The sequence below is a fragment of the Rhopalosiphum maidis genome, chromosome 2 (genome assembly GCF_003676215.2).
Source record: "Rhopalosiphum maidis isolate BTI-1 chromosome 2, ASM367621v3, whole genome shotgun sequence".
NCBI classification, from domain to species: Eukaryota; Metazoa; Arthropoda; class Insecta; order Hemiptera; family Aphididae; genus Rhopalosiphum; species Rhopalosiphum maidis.
The window spans coordinates 27,100,681-27,119,992 of NC_040878.1; the positions used below are offsets into that span (position 1 = coordinate 27,100,681).

At 24.0% G+C, this 19,312-nt stretch overlaps 1 protein-coding gene across 1 annotated transcript; it reads left to right on the forward strand.

Moving 5' to 3' along the window:
• Positions 1–478: 478 nt before the first annotated feature.
• Positions 479–3,936, forward strand: LOC113554060 (PRELI domain-containing protein 1, mitochondrial). The gene is made up of 5 exons (XM_026957734.1): positions 479–749; positions 820–1,033; positions 1,406–1,701; positions 1,795–1,849; positions 3,798–3,936. Exons 1-4 carry the CDS (start codon positions 658–660, stop codon positions 1,796–1,798), a joined length of 606 nt encoding a protein of 201 aa, XP_026813535.1. The 5' UTR covers positions 479–657; the 3' UTR covers positions 1,799–1,849; positions 3,798–3,936.
• The last annotated feature ends 15,376 nt before the right edge of the window (positions 3,937–19,312 follow it).

Below are 19,312 nucleotides of genomic sequence, written 5' to 3' on the forward strand. Positions count from 1 at the left end.
CTTCTCAAAAACTACTTACTTATATGAGCATTTAAACATTTTAAACATTCAATATAACTACAATTTGCAATTTATCTTAAATATAACTCAGGAAAAATACCTTTAAAATCATTTCATTTAAAAATGTAGGTAGATCCGTAAAAGTATCTATACCAGGTCCAGGTAATTAGTTAAATAATTTACCATTTATAATTATTAAGGAATAAAAAATATGATTAAAACAATACATCAGTGGCGTACATAGCAATTTCCAAAAGGGTGGATGGGATAATCTTATATTAAAAATAAATGAATAAAATATATAGGTACCTACCTATTTATGTGTTATAAATAAAATATATTTTTTATTTTATCCATGATTTTAAATTGTTTTATCATTTTCTTATCAATATATTGTCTTGTTATCAAACTACGTTATCTTCATGTGCAAGGTAAATAATATTAAATATGATAGTGTATAATGTACTTGCCCTACGGCCTACATAATCACATTCATATAGTTCACAGTACATACCTAATTTATTGTATTATTGAAATGGCACTGGAAACTTTTGCGGTTGAATATATGTAGGATATAGGTGATATAACTGATCAAGTATTTGAAATTGATTTGTTATAAAATATAAATTTGTATTATTTTCTTTACGTATTATAATAATGGTAAAATTTTTTGAAAATAAAAGTTTATTCCCATTCAGATGGGATCAAGTTGTTCATGGTTTTTGGCATCGTTATCCTAACCCAGAAAGGTAACACTTTAGTTTATTATAAAAGTTAATTATTACCTAATACATTAAATAATAAATATTATGTTTTCAGCAAGCATGTATTATCCGAGGATGTGTTACATAGAGAAGTGAAAGAAAAAAAATTACATTCTATTAGGTTATTTACGAAAACTAACAAGTTACCAAAATGGGGTGAACGTTTTATAAATACTAATGTTGTAAAAATTGTTGAAGAATCAATTTTAGATCCTTCAAAAAAGACATTGGTAACATATACAAGAAATGTTGGATATGCAAGTGTTATGGTAGGTATTTGTTTTTAAATATTCATTGTAAAGACCTTGAACATTACATTTAAACACCAATAGTTTATCCAAAAATAATTTATACATAATTAATATCATTTTTTCTGTTCACACATTTTTTGGTTCAAGGTTTTTTGAGTTTATCTTATAAAACTTTATAACAATAATATTATTAATTTTTCTTTTACAAATTTTAATTAAAACCATTAAATATAAGTGTTAATTCAGTATAATTATAGATTTCCAAGTTAATTATGAGTAAACTGATCTATGTTTTATTCATTCCATGATTTGATTTTATAGACACTGTTTATTTATTTAAATAAAAAAATATAAAATTTGTCAATATTGTTCATCATATTTATTTTTCAGGGTGTGACAGAAAAAGTTGTTTATAAAGTCAATGAAGAAAATCCAAGTACTACAGTGGCAGAGAGATCAGTGTGGATTGAATCAAATGTGTATGGAATGTCTAAAGCTATTCAAGCATTTGGAATGCAGCGATTTAAAGTTAACAGTACTAAAGCAGTAAAAGGATTTAATTATGTACTCAATAGTATGTATGGTAGTAATACTTCAAGTTCATCTGGTGTATTATTACACCAGAAAGAAAAATTAAAGGATGCTCTTAAACAAACAAATTACAAAACTGGAACTCTTTATGTTCAGTAAGTATAAGATATTACTTTTTAAAATGAATAAATTTTTAACTAGTTAGTTTTATGTAAATATTTTTTCTTATTTTTCAAATTATTTTATAGTTAAAATAATTCCTATTTGAGATTTCATCAAACTTATTAAGATCAATAAAATGTGGTAAGTAAATTTTTGTTTAATTACAAATTTTTTATTAAGTTAAGTTTTAAAATTTTATTTTTAACAGCAATAACTAATATAATGGTATAGTGAAACATAAATCCAAATAAAACTATTATATAATGGCAGAATACATCAATAGTTAGGTTTTTTAAATTACAACAAAATAACTAATTTTGTTAACATTTAAATTCCAAATGATTTAAAAAAATTGTATTTATTCAATAATTTTAAATAGTTCTTACAACAATTTAAGAGAAAGCTATTATTGTAATCTCAAGTCTTAGTTATTAAAATCAAAAAATAAATGAATTTTAAAATTCTTGTGATTTTGATGTAATATATCTTCAAAAAACTTATATGAAACTTTGTATTATATTTTCAAGTTTTTTTACTAAGAAAAAAATACCCTCTCCTTTCCCCATAATTTAAAATACTGAATATGTCAACATATCAAAATACTTATATAGGTATAAATAAAATGTATATAATATAACGTTTATTTTAATATTATTATTCAATCATTATAATATATTGTACATAGAATATATTAGTTAATACTTTATATTGGTTAGATAATTTTTTTAATTTGTTGTATATAGATTTTAACAACCTATATTTTTAATAACTAGAAGGGGAATAATTGTTTAAAATGTATGTAATATTTAACAAATAGATAATGTTTAAACAATGTTTTAATTATGAATGTATATGAACCTTATTTAAGGTTGAAGTTTTAAGACTTATGACTATAATATTAAGGAAATGGTAATATGCAAGATCGTTTAGATAATAATATTATTATAGGTGTGCACAAAAATAAATGTTCCATTTTAAGTATTTTACACATAATAAATGTATGTGTTACATGTGTAGGCATCTCTATTACTCATTCATATTAAAAGTTCTTCTATTTTTAACTTTGAAGGTGGTGATGAGCGAGGGAGTGGTATCGTAGGGATGGTTAAATTACTATTTACATTTCTTATTTTATAGTATTTTCAATTAAAGTTCATTAAGCTATTAAGACAAAATTACATTTATTAATTAAATTATATATTTATCTTATATATATTTTGAAAAAGATGATATTATTTTGATATGTCAAATGTTTTATGTTTATAAATACATAATCTTCAATTTTTTTTTTTAATTTTATTTACATTTTTAACAGTCATGAAACAGTTGAGTTGCATATATTATGCTAAAATAATTATGAACTTAATTATGTATAGTATTAACTAATTGTTTTTTTATTTTATAAAAATAAAGAAAAATTAGACATTATTCAACTATCCAAGTCCTTTTATAGAGAACAATACTTGTATTTTTACTAAATTATATAATTTAACTGAAGGCTGCTATTAAAATGATAGGTTTATAAAAAAATATACTATACTTAAATTTATATAAGTATATATATTTTATATTTGCACATTTGAGTTGCATTAGATTATATGTATTATGTAATAAACTGTCAAGAGTTTCTGCCAGATTTCATTGAATTGTAAGATTTTGATAATGGTTTTATTTTGTCCGGAAGAAGATTTTCTACTGCTTGCATTGAACTCTGATTTTTTATTTTATTTAAAATAATTTATAAAACAACTTTTGGAAATATTTTTTAAATTTAAACCAAAAATATATGATTTGTTCATTACTACTTGTTAGAATTATGCCTCATAAAGTGTTTGGACTTATATCATTATTAATAAGTTATAATTATAATTGATACTTTAAATTTTATGAGTTCTATACAATTTTTTTTACCTTATTTAAAATAATTGAGAATCACTAATAGAAATTATTATTAATTGTTATAACTATTATTGCTACAAAGATGTTTTTTTTTACTTTATAATTCAAAACTTGACTGTAGAAGTATAATTACTATAGGTATCATATATTATAAAGAAATAAAATTTTATGTTTTGTTTTTATTTTTCAGATAACATAATTATGTATTCTTATCAGTTCAACAATTTTAACCAGATTAAAATACTCTTCAATCTTATGTGATTACTGTCAACTTAATAGTATTTTATTAGAATACAGTATAATTATTTTAAATAAGAGAACTTTGTTTGTCTTGATTAAATTATCTATTTAATTTATACAATATTAAATTTGTTATCCAATAATTTGTATAAGTGATTTAATTTTTATTTCATTATAATTTTATAAGAAATTACTGATGTGATTATAATATTATATAGTTGAATAAAATGTCTTCTATGTTAAATTTTTTAGTATTGAACACATTATTTTGTAATAACTGTTTATTGTTTTATTATACAATTTGAATATGATATATCTATTGTATATCATGTTGGGTGGTGGTACAATTTTTCTAATTTGTCAATATAATTAATTTATTAAAAGATATTCAGTTTTTAGATACTTAAGAAGATATTACTCCCACATGTTTTGTCTGTCTTACAAACAGGCTATATACCAAATTTGTATTCAGAAGTTCCAATCTTATTATTTATAATATTACTTCTAGTAATACAAAGAATTAACCAATAAACTTAGATGTTTGAACATTATCTGTGCTATCACTTAGATTTTTCACAATATTTTAATTATTAAGTAAGCTATGTGCATATAAAATAATATTACAATTTAAAAATTCTTATGATTTACTTAAAATATTCCAAAAACCCCATTAGAAGACATTGATTATGTTCTTACCTTTAAGTTTGATAATAGATTACTTTATTATTAAACCTTACAACAGTTACAACACAAAATTAAAACTATAGAACTTAAATTTAGCATACCTATTTTATGTTTATAAGACTGAGACAATATAATATGGTTGTAGTGTCCTCTTATTATACATATATTTAGAATGAATATAATTCTATTTTTATTGAGATACTTTTAATATAACAGTTGAGAAGTGCTCAGATTACAGTATAAGATATTTTCAATAATGCAATATAATATATTATTGTGTATTTTAGTAAAATATCTACAATATTTGAATTTTTCTTTAGAAAAAGTAGGACTTATAAGTGGTCACTGAGGGGGTAGTTAAAGATTATTGCTGGAGACAAAGATGTTTACAAAAGTCATATAGGGTTATGACTGTTATGAGTTTTATCACCACAAGCCTGATGTCTTGTATTATAATCAAGTGTAATCGACACTATTAATTAATAATTAAAAAAGTAATTCAAAACATTTAAAAGTTAAAAGTGATTATCTATAAATACTTTTATATTTATATACAGTTCTAAGTGAACTCTGTTTACTATTAGTTCTTATTAGGAAATGTTTGTATTTTGTATAAATTAATCAATTTTATCTAAAAATCTTTGCATCTATTTATTTTGCTTATTATCTATAGTTAAATACTAAAATACCTATGGAAACATTTACAGATGCACCTACCTTAATGAATTATAATAACTTATTACTATGGTCTATTCATTACATTTGTCATTTATATAAAAGATCAATCAGTCAACATCTAGAATCTATACATAATCCTAAAACAGCTGATAGGTAAAACATGTTTGTTTAAAGTTTTTATCAAAACTTATATTTTTACATAACAACATAGGTTTTTATAGCCTACAAATAAAATTAATACATCTATATTTATATCACAATATGTGTACCCACCTTTATCTATGTACTAATACATTTTTGTAATTACCTAACTCAATTAATTTTATCATAAGTATATACCTAAGCGAAATGTTTGTTTTATTTTTTAGTTGATATTTAGTAGTCTTAAAATGTAATATAGGTAGTTCAAATTATAAATTGTGTAGGTACATGTTATGTAGCCATGTAGGTATCGCAGATAAATTATTTTTTTTTAAATAATTTGTCGTTGTGCTTTGTGAGTCGGTTCAAATCGTTAAATATACTGTCACAGACCACAGTTGACATCATTCCAATCCTTTAACAGCAAACCGCTATTTATAAACTGCATTCTAAATACTATTATTATTTGATTTTGTATCGGCATTGCTGACACAACACTTATAATATTATACAGCTATAAAATCGTTCAACAAAATTATAAAATAATAATAAGAAAAAAAAGTTATTATATTAATAATTCTATATTGTGATTAAGCTATCAAGATTTTTTTTGGATTATAATTACAACAAAGTGACTTAATTACACAACATGAGATTATTTTTTTACTAAAAATATATTTGGTAAAATAATTATTCGATTTCTTAATACGAAATGTAAATTATTTAATAAGAGAGTAAGAAACGCTGCATTTTGCAATTTGCATAACAAATAGTTCTTACTTATAATATATACATGATAGTGTATATCTAGGCTTGTTTGCGTGTATATATAAAAAAAAACATTGTATTGCTGAATTGCTCTGTAAAGAAGATGACTTACTCATCATTGCGTAATTAATTTGAACGAATGACCCAAAAATTACCTGAGTTAAAAATGAGGTTTTTTAGACAAATCCTGTTTTCGATAATATAAATTTTATTTTTTTAGTATAATTTGAAAATAAAAAACTGTGGACTGTAGACAGTTACTTGAAATTTTCATGAAATGTATATTCAATATTTATTATTAATTTATCATTTTCTATACATGGTATAATTTTAAAAATATTTTGATTATTTTTAAGTTGCTATGTAATAGGCAGTGGCGAATGCTGACTGATGTATGGGCATGCTCATTTATCATAATGTACCTATTGGCTATTGGCTATTAAAGATGCTATATTTAATTTATAATTAATAAATAATACAGTTAATATACACATTACACAAATTTGTATTCGTTTATAAATAAGACTTAGTCTTTACTAAATCTTTTAACTAAAATAAGGTACCTTCACATATTTTTTATTTATACATAAAATTAATTCTTCTTTATTTTTCAACAAATTTATCCATTACATTATCGTAAAATTCAGGGCTCATTTTTAAATCTTCTAATAGTTTATTTTTTTAATCAATAATATTGATAGAGAAGATAGTCTATCTTGATCTTGAGTAGACCTACAATATGTTTTTATTCTTCCAAGTATAGAGAATTTTCTTTCCACTGATGCTATTGTACTTGGAATAGTTGCAATTCATTTAGCTAGTTTATATACTTCTTTTAGTCCTAAGTTTATTTAAATTCATGAATTTGATTATTTCGAAAATTGCTTTATTTTTTAAATCTACCGAACTGTACAAAGCATGCAACTCATTTTTTAACTGGAGAATATCAAAGAATCTTCCATACTATTTCTTTAAACACTTAAGTTCATTATCAGGAAATACTTTATTATATTTTTCATACAACTCAGAATAATTAAATAATGAAAAAAACTCTAATTTTCTAATAGATTCAAATCTACTCTTAATTTGATTCAAAATATTATCTAATATTTTACTAAATAAACGTCTATATGCTTTTAGTTTTAATATTAAAGTGAATTTACCTATTATTAATCTTTTAGGTAAGAACATTATCTGTGTTCTCTCGTTGACTTTTTACGATATTTTAATTTTTAGGTGAGTTATGAGTATGAAATTATTAAATATTTGATAATGATCATAATTCACTTAAAAATTAAAATGTAGTAAAAAGCTAACGAAAGAACACTGATAATGTTCTTACCTAAAAGTTTGATAATAGGTAAATTCACTTTAATATTAAAACTAAAAGCATACTATTGAAACTGGTGAACGAAAATTTACTATGTCGTACGTGTGTAAGACAGAGACAACACATGCGGATGAGACGTCCTCTTAAGTTCATTAAATATTTTTTATACAATTTGCTATATCCATAGCTTTATTTTGAAGTATATCAAAAAGAACATCAGCGAATGAAAATATTGTCTAGACATTGTTTGGAAAAAAATACTGCACTTTTTAATAATTTAAGCTGACTGTTGAAGAGTTAAATTTAACATATGGCTATAATAATGAACAAAAAATGCATAAGGATATAATTCTTTAACTTTAACTTTATCATTTAAACCATTATTTTGCCTAGACATAACAGCAGCTCCATCGTACGTTTGGGCTATAAGTTTTTTACAGATATTAAAATTATTTAAAATTATTTTGATATGTTCAAATAATGCTATGGCAGATCGATCATTGCTTACATCAGTAAAATGAAGAAATATCTTTTGAGCATCGCCATTTTTATCTACGAAGCGTATAACAGTAAAAAACTGAGATTTGTTTATTATATAAGATGTTTCATCCAAAATATGTGCAACAAAATCAACTTGATCAAGTTCCTCTTTTAATCTGTCGGTGATCAATGGCAGATCCAGAAATTAATAATATTATGTTTTTTTTTAAATACGTTATATATTATTGGTTACAAAATAATTTTTGTATTTTGATTAATAACGTTTTTATTCTTAAGGTGAGCATTCCTGGAGAATTCGCCATTAACTGCTAGCTTTTTTGTTTTTTTCTTATTATCGATAAAAAATGTTTTGTTTTGTTAAAATCATTGAAATTGAATACAAGGTTCCTCATAAGTTGTTATTAAAAGAAATTAAAATAAAATTTGAACGTAAATACACAAAAAAAATTTACACCACTTTTATAAGAAACGTTGTATTAATTTTTCATACCTCAGTTATAAAACTTGAGAATTTTATACATTTTTTACTATTAAATATTTGTAATGTGTAAATTTTCATGATTTTGACGAATTTTGTAAAAATGAATTTCAGATGCATATTATAAAAAAAATTGTAGCTGTATTTTTTATACAGGCATAATAACAGTTTATATGGGATCTTGTATTAAATTTTCAACAATATTGATGCAGCGAATAATTCTTTATCAATATTTATAAATGAAATATACTAAAAAAAATGTTCATACCTATAAATAGTTCATCAAAAAGAGTTATTTTTAAAATGATATCACTTTTAGAAAGAAAATTATAATACTTATAAATGTTTGGTAAAATTTTCAAGATTTTACGGTTATTCGTTTTAGGAATAGTGACCAAAAGAAAACAAAAGTTGTTTAAAGAGAAAAGTTATTAATTGTCATAAAAAATGAATTCGACTTTTAGATAGAATTTTTTTTTAATGTTGCTAAACTTTTAAAAAAATTTTAAATTTAATTTTCAAATTTTAGGTCTAAGCAGAAAATATGTACAAATTTCTAACTACAAAATAATTTGTAATTTTCGAGATCTTGTTAAAATTCTTATTTTAAAAGATTCTAAAAAATATTTTAATCATAAATTTTGAATATTTTTTAACTAAGAAATGAACAGCTTTTTGCAAACCGTGTGTTGATTTTTCAAACGTTTTTACCCTATCATAATATTTTAAACTACATACAAATTTGAAAAAAGTGTCAAATTTACTGTATAAATAGCTCAAAGAGAGTCTAAGTATTAAAATTTATTATAACATTACATTTTAAATTTTAATTTAAAGTGTATACTTATCTTACAAACATGACCCCCTCCCTCCGGTGAATTTTAAAGTTATTACTCAATAAATATTATGAAAAATTGTTTTTACATGGAGTTCATCTTAATATGTTCTATCTTGTAAATCAATAATATAGGTAGTAGGTACTATAGTATATTGGTACATATATAGTATATATATTATCCTAAAAACTATAGAGAAATATTTCGCTTTGCAGTTTCTGCATAATATGAGTATAATTATCCAACAAAATGTATTAATTGATAAATGTATTATGGTATACACTATACATGCCCATTTTGGCATTTTATAAATTACAATAACATTTACATTGTAATTTATGTTAGAAAGTTTATAATAATTGCTTTATGGTAATTACAGTACCTACTAACTACCTATCTACCTGGCCAGTGGCTAAACCTGCATATCAACATGCATTGATCTACTCCACTTAATAATAGACGTGTGTGATGCAGTAGACTAGATTAAGCCAAAGAAAATGTGCATTGAACGCGCCGAATACATTTATTTTTTCATCTAATCTAACCTACATATCATATCATTCGTATTACTTACAATTTAAGGAAATGCCGTTTAATAATTTACACGTAGGTATATTATTTATGTACAACAGTTAACAACTATAATCGTCTGAAATTAACCACGATACATTGGTAATAGTAATATACTAATATGTATGATAATTCAATTTTTGTTAAGTATTCATGATCTAAAATTGCTGGTAAACGAAAATGATCAATGGTCATTGGTCATGACTCATGGACCATGGTCAATGGGCTCATGGAAGTTTCGCGTCGTGGATAGAAGCCTATCGACTGTATTATTAAATTTCAATATTTTACATATATATTATAATATAATTTGCATAAAATTTAAACATCTTAAAAAACAACTGAAATTGACAATAAATGTTGGTATACAATGCGTTAGTAAGACTGCATAGTGTAAGTCGATACCGTAATTACAGTTAATTACGATTGATCACCGATGTCTGAGTTGGGTTATTCTTCGATACAAGTAGGTATAGAAGATTTAAATTTCAAAAATTGTTATACAGTTTCCTATACTACAAAAATATAGTTTGAGCGCCACTGATTTGAATTACGTATATTTATGTATTATGTGTACAACCATATTACCATAATATAAATATTTAAATGTATTATTATGTATAAATTATAATTACAATAAAATGATTTTTATACCAGAAAACAAAATTGTCAACACAACATTACAAAAACAACTTTTACGTAAGTGATCGGTGAAAAACAACTGTCGCTAGTACTTAGGCTAACATAGCTATAGATACTGTTTAAAATTAAAATACGATTTCTCCGGAATTGGTAAGTTATAACTATAGCTTATATATTGCATTACACGTGTATAATGTATTATGAGAACGAAAACAAAATGTTGTGTATGTGTCCACCACTCAAGACAGCAATTTTTAAATCGTAGTTAAAGAATAATGGTCGTATAGTTTTAATACGTTCTTGTGTTGTTTACGTAACAAATGTGCGCAAATATAAATACTAAATATAGATATAAGCAGTCAAGCAGGTATATATTATTTTATTTACTAAACATTAAGCGATTTGAAAATTATATAATAAAAATTTGTATGGTGATTGAAAATAGTAATAATTATGTATAGCTTTATAGATACTATGAATTATAATTTATATACATCGGAATACATTTTTTTTGTACAGATATCGAAGGGAGATGTAATATACATAGGGTTATATATAAGGATATATTATACTCAGGTGTTATTGAAAATCAAATGTAATTATTTTTATCTATTTGACACATGCAATTTCTTTCTCGTCAGTTTTCGGGTTTAAAAATATTCAAACTATCTAAATTACCTCAGAGGTAACCATAATATGATGCGCAATATCGCAATGAATGTTTTATGTTTCACTTAAAATATAGTAACATAAAAATATCACAGCCGGATGACCTTAGATTAAATTGGGAATTTTCGAATGAGATATAAAACACTAAAAACATATAATATGACCAATATTCAAGATTTTAACACTTCCGGCGTCAGCATGCGCGATAAGACCTGTATATTTTGTTTAAATAGCAGCACATATTATATTATATATTATTATTATCATATATTTTAAAATTCCCAAAACTGTTTAAAAAATAGAACTGTTTGAATTTTGTGAAAATAAAATATGTTGTAATTTAAACAAAATATACCTATCCATAAGTTTCATTTCTCATGTATACACTGTATATAGTGTAGGAAACATTGACCCAGAATATGTATTTTAGTATTCTCTATCTTCCTTAAAAATTCTTATTTAAATCAAGGTGTTATAACTGAATATTTCGAGTTACTACTTAAATAAACACACCATATTATACATTCATACTTAAGGTTAGTTTTCAAATAATGTTAAGCAAAAAAATGTAACCACTAACCCGTAAACAGAAATATTATAAAATAATATAATATATTAATATGTATGTATATAAGTAGGTAACTAACAGCTAACACCAACTATAACCGTATGTCGACTCATATAATTATATACCGTTGATCTGTATAATATTTAGTAAATTAAAATAAGGTCGTAGACCTTTCCCAACATTGAAGTTGGCAGACCATTGGCAAATAAATACGAATAAATTAAAGATCACTTATACCTATTTCTTATAAGTTATAACCAGTGGCAGATCCAGGATTTAATTTTTTTTTTGATAGGGCGAGCATAGTCCAAAACAAAAATCTTACATTTTTTCAGTAATTAACAAATACATACAAATAGACAATAATTTTAAATGTGTATTTAACTTATGCCAGTGGGGAGGAGGCCCTTTGGACCCCCCCCCTTAAATCCGACACTGGTTATAACATTTAATATTAATATATAATATTTTGATAATTATACAATGCATACATGGCTGCATACTAGTTTCGTTCCGAAGATCACTAAAAAAAAAGGTCTAATCCTAATTGCGGTCCGAGTTTATTTTGGGTACAGACGAGTTGTGGGTAGGGTTTTTTAATTCTATATTATTTAATCTTGACTGATAAAATATAATCACAGTATAATGTAAGAATTCCGGACGAAAAGTCTATAGACTAAAAGTTCGTTTTAAAAAAAGTTGGACAAAAAGTCCGGATTCAGTTTTTATAGTCAGACAAAAGGTCCGAGCACATTTTTGGGGTCGGACAAAAAGTCCAAAAATTAATATTTATTTTAAATATTTAAAAATTTAAAAATGTTTGTACATATATTATATTATTATATTTTTGTATAACTAACAAAAATATAACAGAAATCCACTATAGTTAGGTATCTATAGTAATGACAAATTTAAATTTTTTTTATTATAGGTATATACTACTTTTTTTTTTAGTTTTAGTTTAATTGACTTATTTATAAATAAAAAAAAATTCATTGTTTGTTGAAATGTATTTATAGTTACAAATAAATGTTGATATTGTTGTTCCTAAGATATTCTGTGATTGTACCTATATTAATATTTTTAAATATATGTACCTATTAAAATTAAAATTGATAATAAATTATATAATTATAGATGAAAATAAGAAAATCGAAAAAAAATATAATAAAATATAATAATATAATGTATATAATATTTAATGTCTACAAACATTTTAAAGTTTTTAAATATTTAAAATAAATATTAATTTTTGGACTTTTTATCTGACTATAAAAACTGAATCCGGACTTTTTGTCCAACTTTTTTTAAAACGGACTTTTTGTCCACGGTCTTTTGGTCCCCGGACTTTTTGACCGATTACTATAATGTAGATACTAATAAGTACACCTTAGTCGTCGCTTTACTACTGCTAAGAACGTTCCAATATAATAATTTTTCTGTGTTATTTATTTATAATGTCGAATGAAATTTTGAGCGAAATGTTGAGTGAAAAAAATCGCACTTTATTTGTAATCAATGGTTTTAACTTATAAATGTCGTTTCTATAAAAATTTAAAAAATAACATTGATCGATATTGCAGTGCTAAAAAAAACTTGTACAGCATATATTTATTTAAATAATAACGTAATTATTAAAAAGTTTTAAATCAAGAAAACCACGAAAAAGATAGTGATGAAACATTAAACAGACAGACTGTAAGTAATCAAGTGAAACGTAAAGCTGTTGATGATATTAATGAAAAGCCGAGTAAGATTATTCATAGCCACCTTACACAAGACGTAGACACTTTGACAACATACGATTTAACATTAATAAGAAAAAATATTCCCCATGCTCGATCATCTATTATGCCAAAGTTACCTGTGAACTTTAATGAATTAAATATCTCTCTAGATAATATGAGTCATTACTCATTTATTAATTACGAATCGTAATGAAAATTTTTTATTTGTAAATGATAACACATCAAACATTTTATTATTTTCTACTGAAACTAACTTAAAATTTTTGAGTAAAGTTGATACAATTTTTGTAAATGGAACTTTTAAAAGTTTTCCGAAATTATTTACCCAAATTTTTACAGTTCATGGTGTACAAAATAGTAATTATTTACCACTTTTATTTTTTATACTTCCCACTAAAGAAATTAAAACATATGAAAAAGCGTTTATGCACATTATATCTGAATATAGCAAACTCAATATAACATTTTTACCAAAAACAGTTTTTGCTGATTTTGAAAAGGCAATTCATTTAGCTCTACTAAAAGTTTGGCCTTCTATTAGTTTAAAAGGATGCTGATTTCACTTAGCTGGTGGCGTGAAATACAGACAATTGGCTTAAGTAGTGAGTATAAAAAAAAATGCAAAAATCGGTAAATATTTAAAATACTTTTTTGGTTTACCATTTTTGAATTCGAACGATGTGAGTGACTGTTTTACAAATATTCAACCAAGAAATGAAAAAGTAGAAATATTTGTTGATTATATATCGGTATAAAACAATATGATGGTAACTTAAAAATTATTTGGTATATCAAATATCAAAATGTTACAAAACATTAGATATTCTGCTTATATTTTAAACTGTACATAATAATTATTGAACGGATAAAAAATATCCATTCACCTAACATTTTTTTCAAAATTCAATTGCACCACCTTAAATACGTTTACTCGTCGAAGCTATCGACTCGCTATTATATAGTAAATAATCATATAAGTAATTATATTTTTTTTAGATAATATTTTGCTTAAAATCTATTGTCTGCCAGGGTTTCTACTTCTTCAATAGTCATTAGGTACCTATGTAGGGAACAATTTATAATATTAATAGCGATAGGTTACTTAATATTTAGCTAACTTGATTTCTAATTATCAATATTTACTTAACAAGTTATTGCTATACTGATTTTATTTCCGTTTATAGAATTTAGATATTTCAATTTATAAAAACAAATCTAATGAGAAATTCTTTTATAATATATTCAAGTGGATATTTAAAAATAAAATATGATAATATGTATAAATGTAAGTAATTTTCATTGATATTTTAAAATACTATATCATATATATTAAAAAAAAAAATATAAGTATTTAAATAATTAGTAGGCGGTATATTTGAATACTAAACAATAGAACGAGACCAAATTACCAACACAAAACAATAAACATAAAATACCAATTAGGTTTTACCGTTTTAGACCTTTAGTAATCAAGTTAATGTTTATTTAGTATAATACATAAAACACATTAAAATTGAACTGAGAATCTTTAATTTGTTTGCTGTAAATTAAGGATTTATTCATTAAAAATCATTCGGAAGCCTTATGTTAATATTTAAAACTATCCATTCTATCAATATGATTGTTTTGTACTTACTCATATAATTTTTTTTTTTAATTAGGTTACTTTTTAAGTTTATTTTATTATACTACATTACATTTCATACCAATCACCTTGAATTATATACGTATTGAAAAAATTAATTGAAAATGGTAGGTATAAAAAAAATTTCAATAATACCGAGAGTGACAAATAATACAAGGGGTCCAATTAACTCCGAACAAAAGTAAAACATGTATAATTTATCGAGCACACCATGAGGATGTAATTTTTTTATAATATTAATGAATAATTCATTATAAAAAATGTGGCGTGACTATTAAAATAAATCACATGCAAAACGTATACAATTTTTTTTAATAAACCATTATCTCCGACCTAACTGTTATTAAGTTCAAAAATGAAGTTACCTCATACTTGTAAAAAATAAGTATTTATGTGTTATTGTATACGTACAATTATAACAAATAGACAAATAGTACAGGAATGTGGTGACGGGGGATAGAGGATGTCCAATACTCCATTGGCTTTTTGGTTTGTGTATTGACTTGTTATAAACACAGAAATAACTGTATTAGAATTAAAATTCATTTTTTAGTTTTTTTACTGTGATTTTTAATATTTCATAGAAGTTAAGTTGATGGATAAAAATAAGATATATGATAAGACCATAAGGCGTAATGCAAGTATATTTACTGTCCCATGTGCACGGAGAGATTTATACGTGAGGATATTATAAAAAATATACAACACACAAATTCCCGTTATACACGATTTATATAATAAAGTATTATTTCGATTTATTTAGCTAGGTATAGAATAATAATATATGATAATTCAATCTAAAATTTTCTAAAAGTAGAAATCGTCTTTTGTTCATACATAATGGTGTGGACATTTTTGTTCAATACTATTGGTTTATAGAAGATTATTATATACATAAAAAATGATACTAAGATATTTCAGTATTTAAAGTAATTATTACAATTATAGCCGCCTACAGGTAAATGCGAGAATACAATTTTTTTTCGTTAAAACGAAAATTGTAAACGCAGTTAAAAAATGATATCCCTGCATTGGACTGCATCTAGCTCTTTTAAATAATTGAGCACGTCATTAATATAGTAATAGGTTCGTACATAAATTTAATACTTATATATAACAATATTTTATAAATTGTTTATTATGATAATATTGTAATAATTTTAAATACAGTGATTTATCTTACAAAATGAATAAATGAAATGATACTGCATTGTCACATAAAATGCATGATTATACTGCAGGCACAAGACACTTGCGCATTATTCGTAATGTAAACGACGTAACGAAAAGAAAAAACATGCTGCATTTAAATAACATTAAAGTGACACGCAAATAATTGCCTTATCAGTGCAGTAGTATAATACGTTTATTTTGTTTTCATAAAGTATAGAATGCTAGGTTAGATGAATTCTATTACAGCACATGCCATAATACTTTGGTGGTCGGTGGGCGCCTGGTCTAATATATTTAGTATTTAATGAATTAATAATTAATAATTACCATATATGATACAATATATACCTTTAAAAGGTTATATTTTATTTTATTGTTTACGTATAGGTACGTCATTATAATTTATAATAAGTATGTATATGTATAACCTCGTTCAGTTCATTTTGGCACTCGGCAATCGTTACGATTATAAAAAGAACTGTGATCCGGAAACTATAATGTTATTATATCGAACAAAATATAGTTTTCGGACCACTGTTTTTAAACGATTATCGAGTGCCAAGATGAACTAGATAAGTTATACGACTCTACAAGTAGTACAAGTAAATCGTATAAAATGTAATTTTTTTTTAATTTACAAAACTATTTTGATAATTTCACCTCATATTGATATTTCTTAAATTTTCTTTATTTAGTTATTTTAAATTATAACTACATCACAAGTTATTTAATATTGTAAAATTGTAAGTAAAATTATTTAGTACCTATTCAACTGAAAAATTTAACTTATTATCATACATAGGTATATGAATCATGGTTGTGTGATATAAAGAGAAAATATAGTCACCGTGGCGAATGACTGTAATAATATTATGTAGAATAATTATAATGTGTGTAAAAATAATATACATAATATAATAATAATAAACTTGTATACTATGTACATCACATGTAATAAAAGACTATATTTTCTTTTAAGCCAAGTGGGGGATATAATACTGTATTACTGTGACGTAGCGTATTGTGCCAAATATAGAATATCTGTGTGGTCAAAAAACTAATTGCTAGGCAGCATACCTAACCATAAATTATAATTTTTTTTAAATCCATTTCATATCTATATGCGTTATGCAGTTAAATGCACACGAATTTCATAATTTCTATAGAATTTGATATTCATACTCATACATATATGTATAGGCATCATATATAACTTAGAACCGAATTGTTTTCATACAATAATCTATGATTATTAATCATATTATAAAGCATATAGATGCACAAAAGTACATCATACTTATACCATAAATATAATATATTTTACAACATGAAAATATGGGATAATTAGAACCTTTTGAAATATTTGTTACAAAAATAATTTAAGGATCAATAATATTACATTAGATTATACATTACATTATAGATACAAGGAGCTTTTATAAAATTATAACTTGGACTGTGATTTTAATGTCCTGAAAAATTGCCTTAAAATGCGAAAATAACAAAATTTACAAAAAAAAGTTATAAAAATGACTTAAAATGTATTATAGCTTAAAAATTAAAAAAAAATATATAATATTAATACTAATAATATGATAAGCTACTTTATAATTTATTATATTTATAAAAAAATCGTGTTGGTGTATAAAAATTTAAAAGTAAAATTTCAAATTCACTTTTTGTATTCAAAAACTCTAAAATGTTCTAAAAGATTAAAAAATAATCTAGAAATTTTCAAAATATTAAAAAAAAATTACCTATAAACTATAAATAATTTCATAATGGAGACAGAAGAGATGAAAAACTTAAGTTTTTTCCTTTCGAAAAAATATAGTATCATTAATATGTCTTATGTAGTGATGAGCAATTCAAGACCAAGACCAAGACTCTGGCAGTCTTGGTCTTGATCTTGTTCTTGTAGGCTCGGTTTTAACTCTTAGTTTTGGTATAGCAGTGCCATTATAGTCTTAGTCTTGGTCTTACAACAATGATCATCAATATTCAATAGTCTTATGACAGGCTATAAAATAAATTACTCATCTTTAGGTTTATTTATTTATATCAAAAAGTAATTGTAGCCTGTAGGTATGTAATGGTTTATTTATAGGAAAAGTACAAATTATAATATTGGAACACGACACTCAGTTTTCATCTCGCAAAATAATACATTGCTAGTTAAACCAAAAAACATTGCATTTTTTTCTTTAGGTAGGTACACACAATTTTTTATCTTTAGACATATTAATGTCAAAATAAAAAATAAATGTTTTTATTTGTATTCAGCAGAAGTAGGTACATAAAACTAATTTATTAGAATATTCTACAGTAAGCTTTGGAAAACAATGCAAATTGCATCAAAATCCTAATCCTAATTATAGCATAATAATCTTTAGTCTTTGTATCGATAAATAACACCTATCCATGTAGAGTTATTGATCTTGATTCACTGTACTCTGCTGACTGCTACAGTTTATAATTTATATATTAATAATTAATGCTTACCCATATAATGGCTAATAATTATCTTAGATTATATAATTATAATTCATGCATAGGTAAAATAAAAAATATGTCTGTATGTATATTTATACATACATTACAACTTACAAGTATAGGCTGTATTAGTGTAGAGCAGCGTTTCCCAAAGTGTGTTCCGCGGTACCTTAGGGTTCCGTGGGAAAATCTTAAGGGTTCCGCCAGATACATGTGATTATTTAGAAAATTATTTTATATTATATTTGGACTATTTATATTATTAAAAATTATTAATTTAAATTATTTAAAAAAAGGGGGTTCCGCGAAACACAAATTATTTCTCAAGTGGTCGTAAGTTTAGGAACCGCTGTCCGCTGGTAGCATACCATTATGCTGACATAAATAGAACTGATTAAAAAATTATTATTTATGTGAATAACGGCAACTGTTAACAAAGTGATTATTATATAATATTTAAATACTATTAAACGCGCTCAGAGAAAAAAAGTATTTCATTATTGTTATTACTTTTTTATATTGAAGCAAAAACAATGGTTAT

Coding starts and splice junctions, on each gene's coding strand:
- LOC113554060 (XM_026957734.1), top strand. CDS start 658: ATGGTAAAATTTTTTGAAAATAAAAGTTTATTCCCATTCAGATGGGAT. Junction 750..819: donor CGTTATCCTAACCCAGAAAG/GTAACACTTTAG, acceptor TTATGTTTTCAG/CAAGCATGTATTATCCGAGG. Junction 1,034..1,405: donor TTGGATATGCAAGTGTTATG/GTAGGTATTTGT, acceptor TTTATTTTTCAG/GGTGTGACAGAAAAAGTTGT.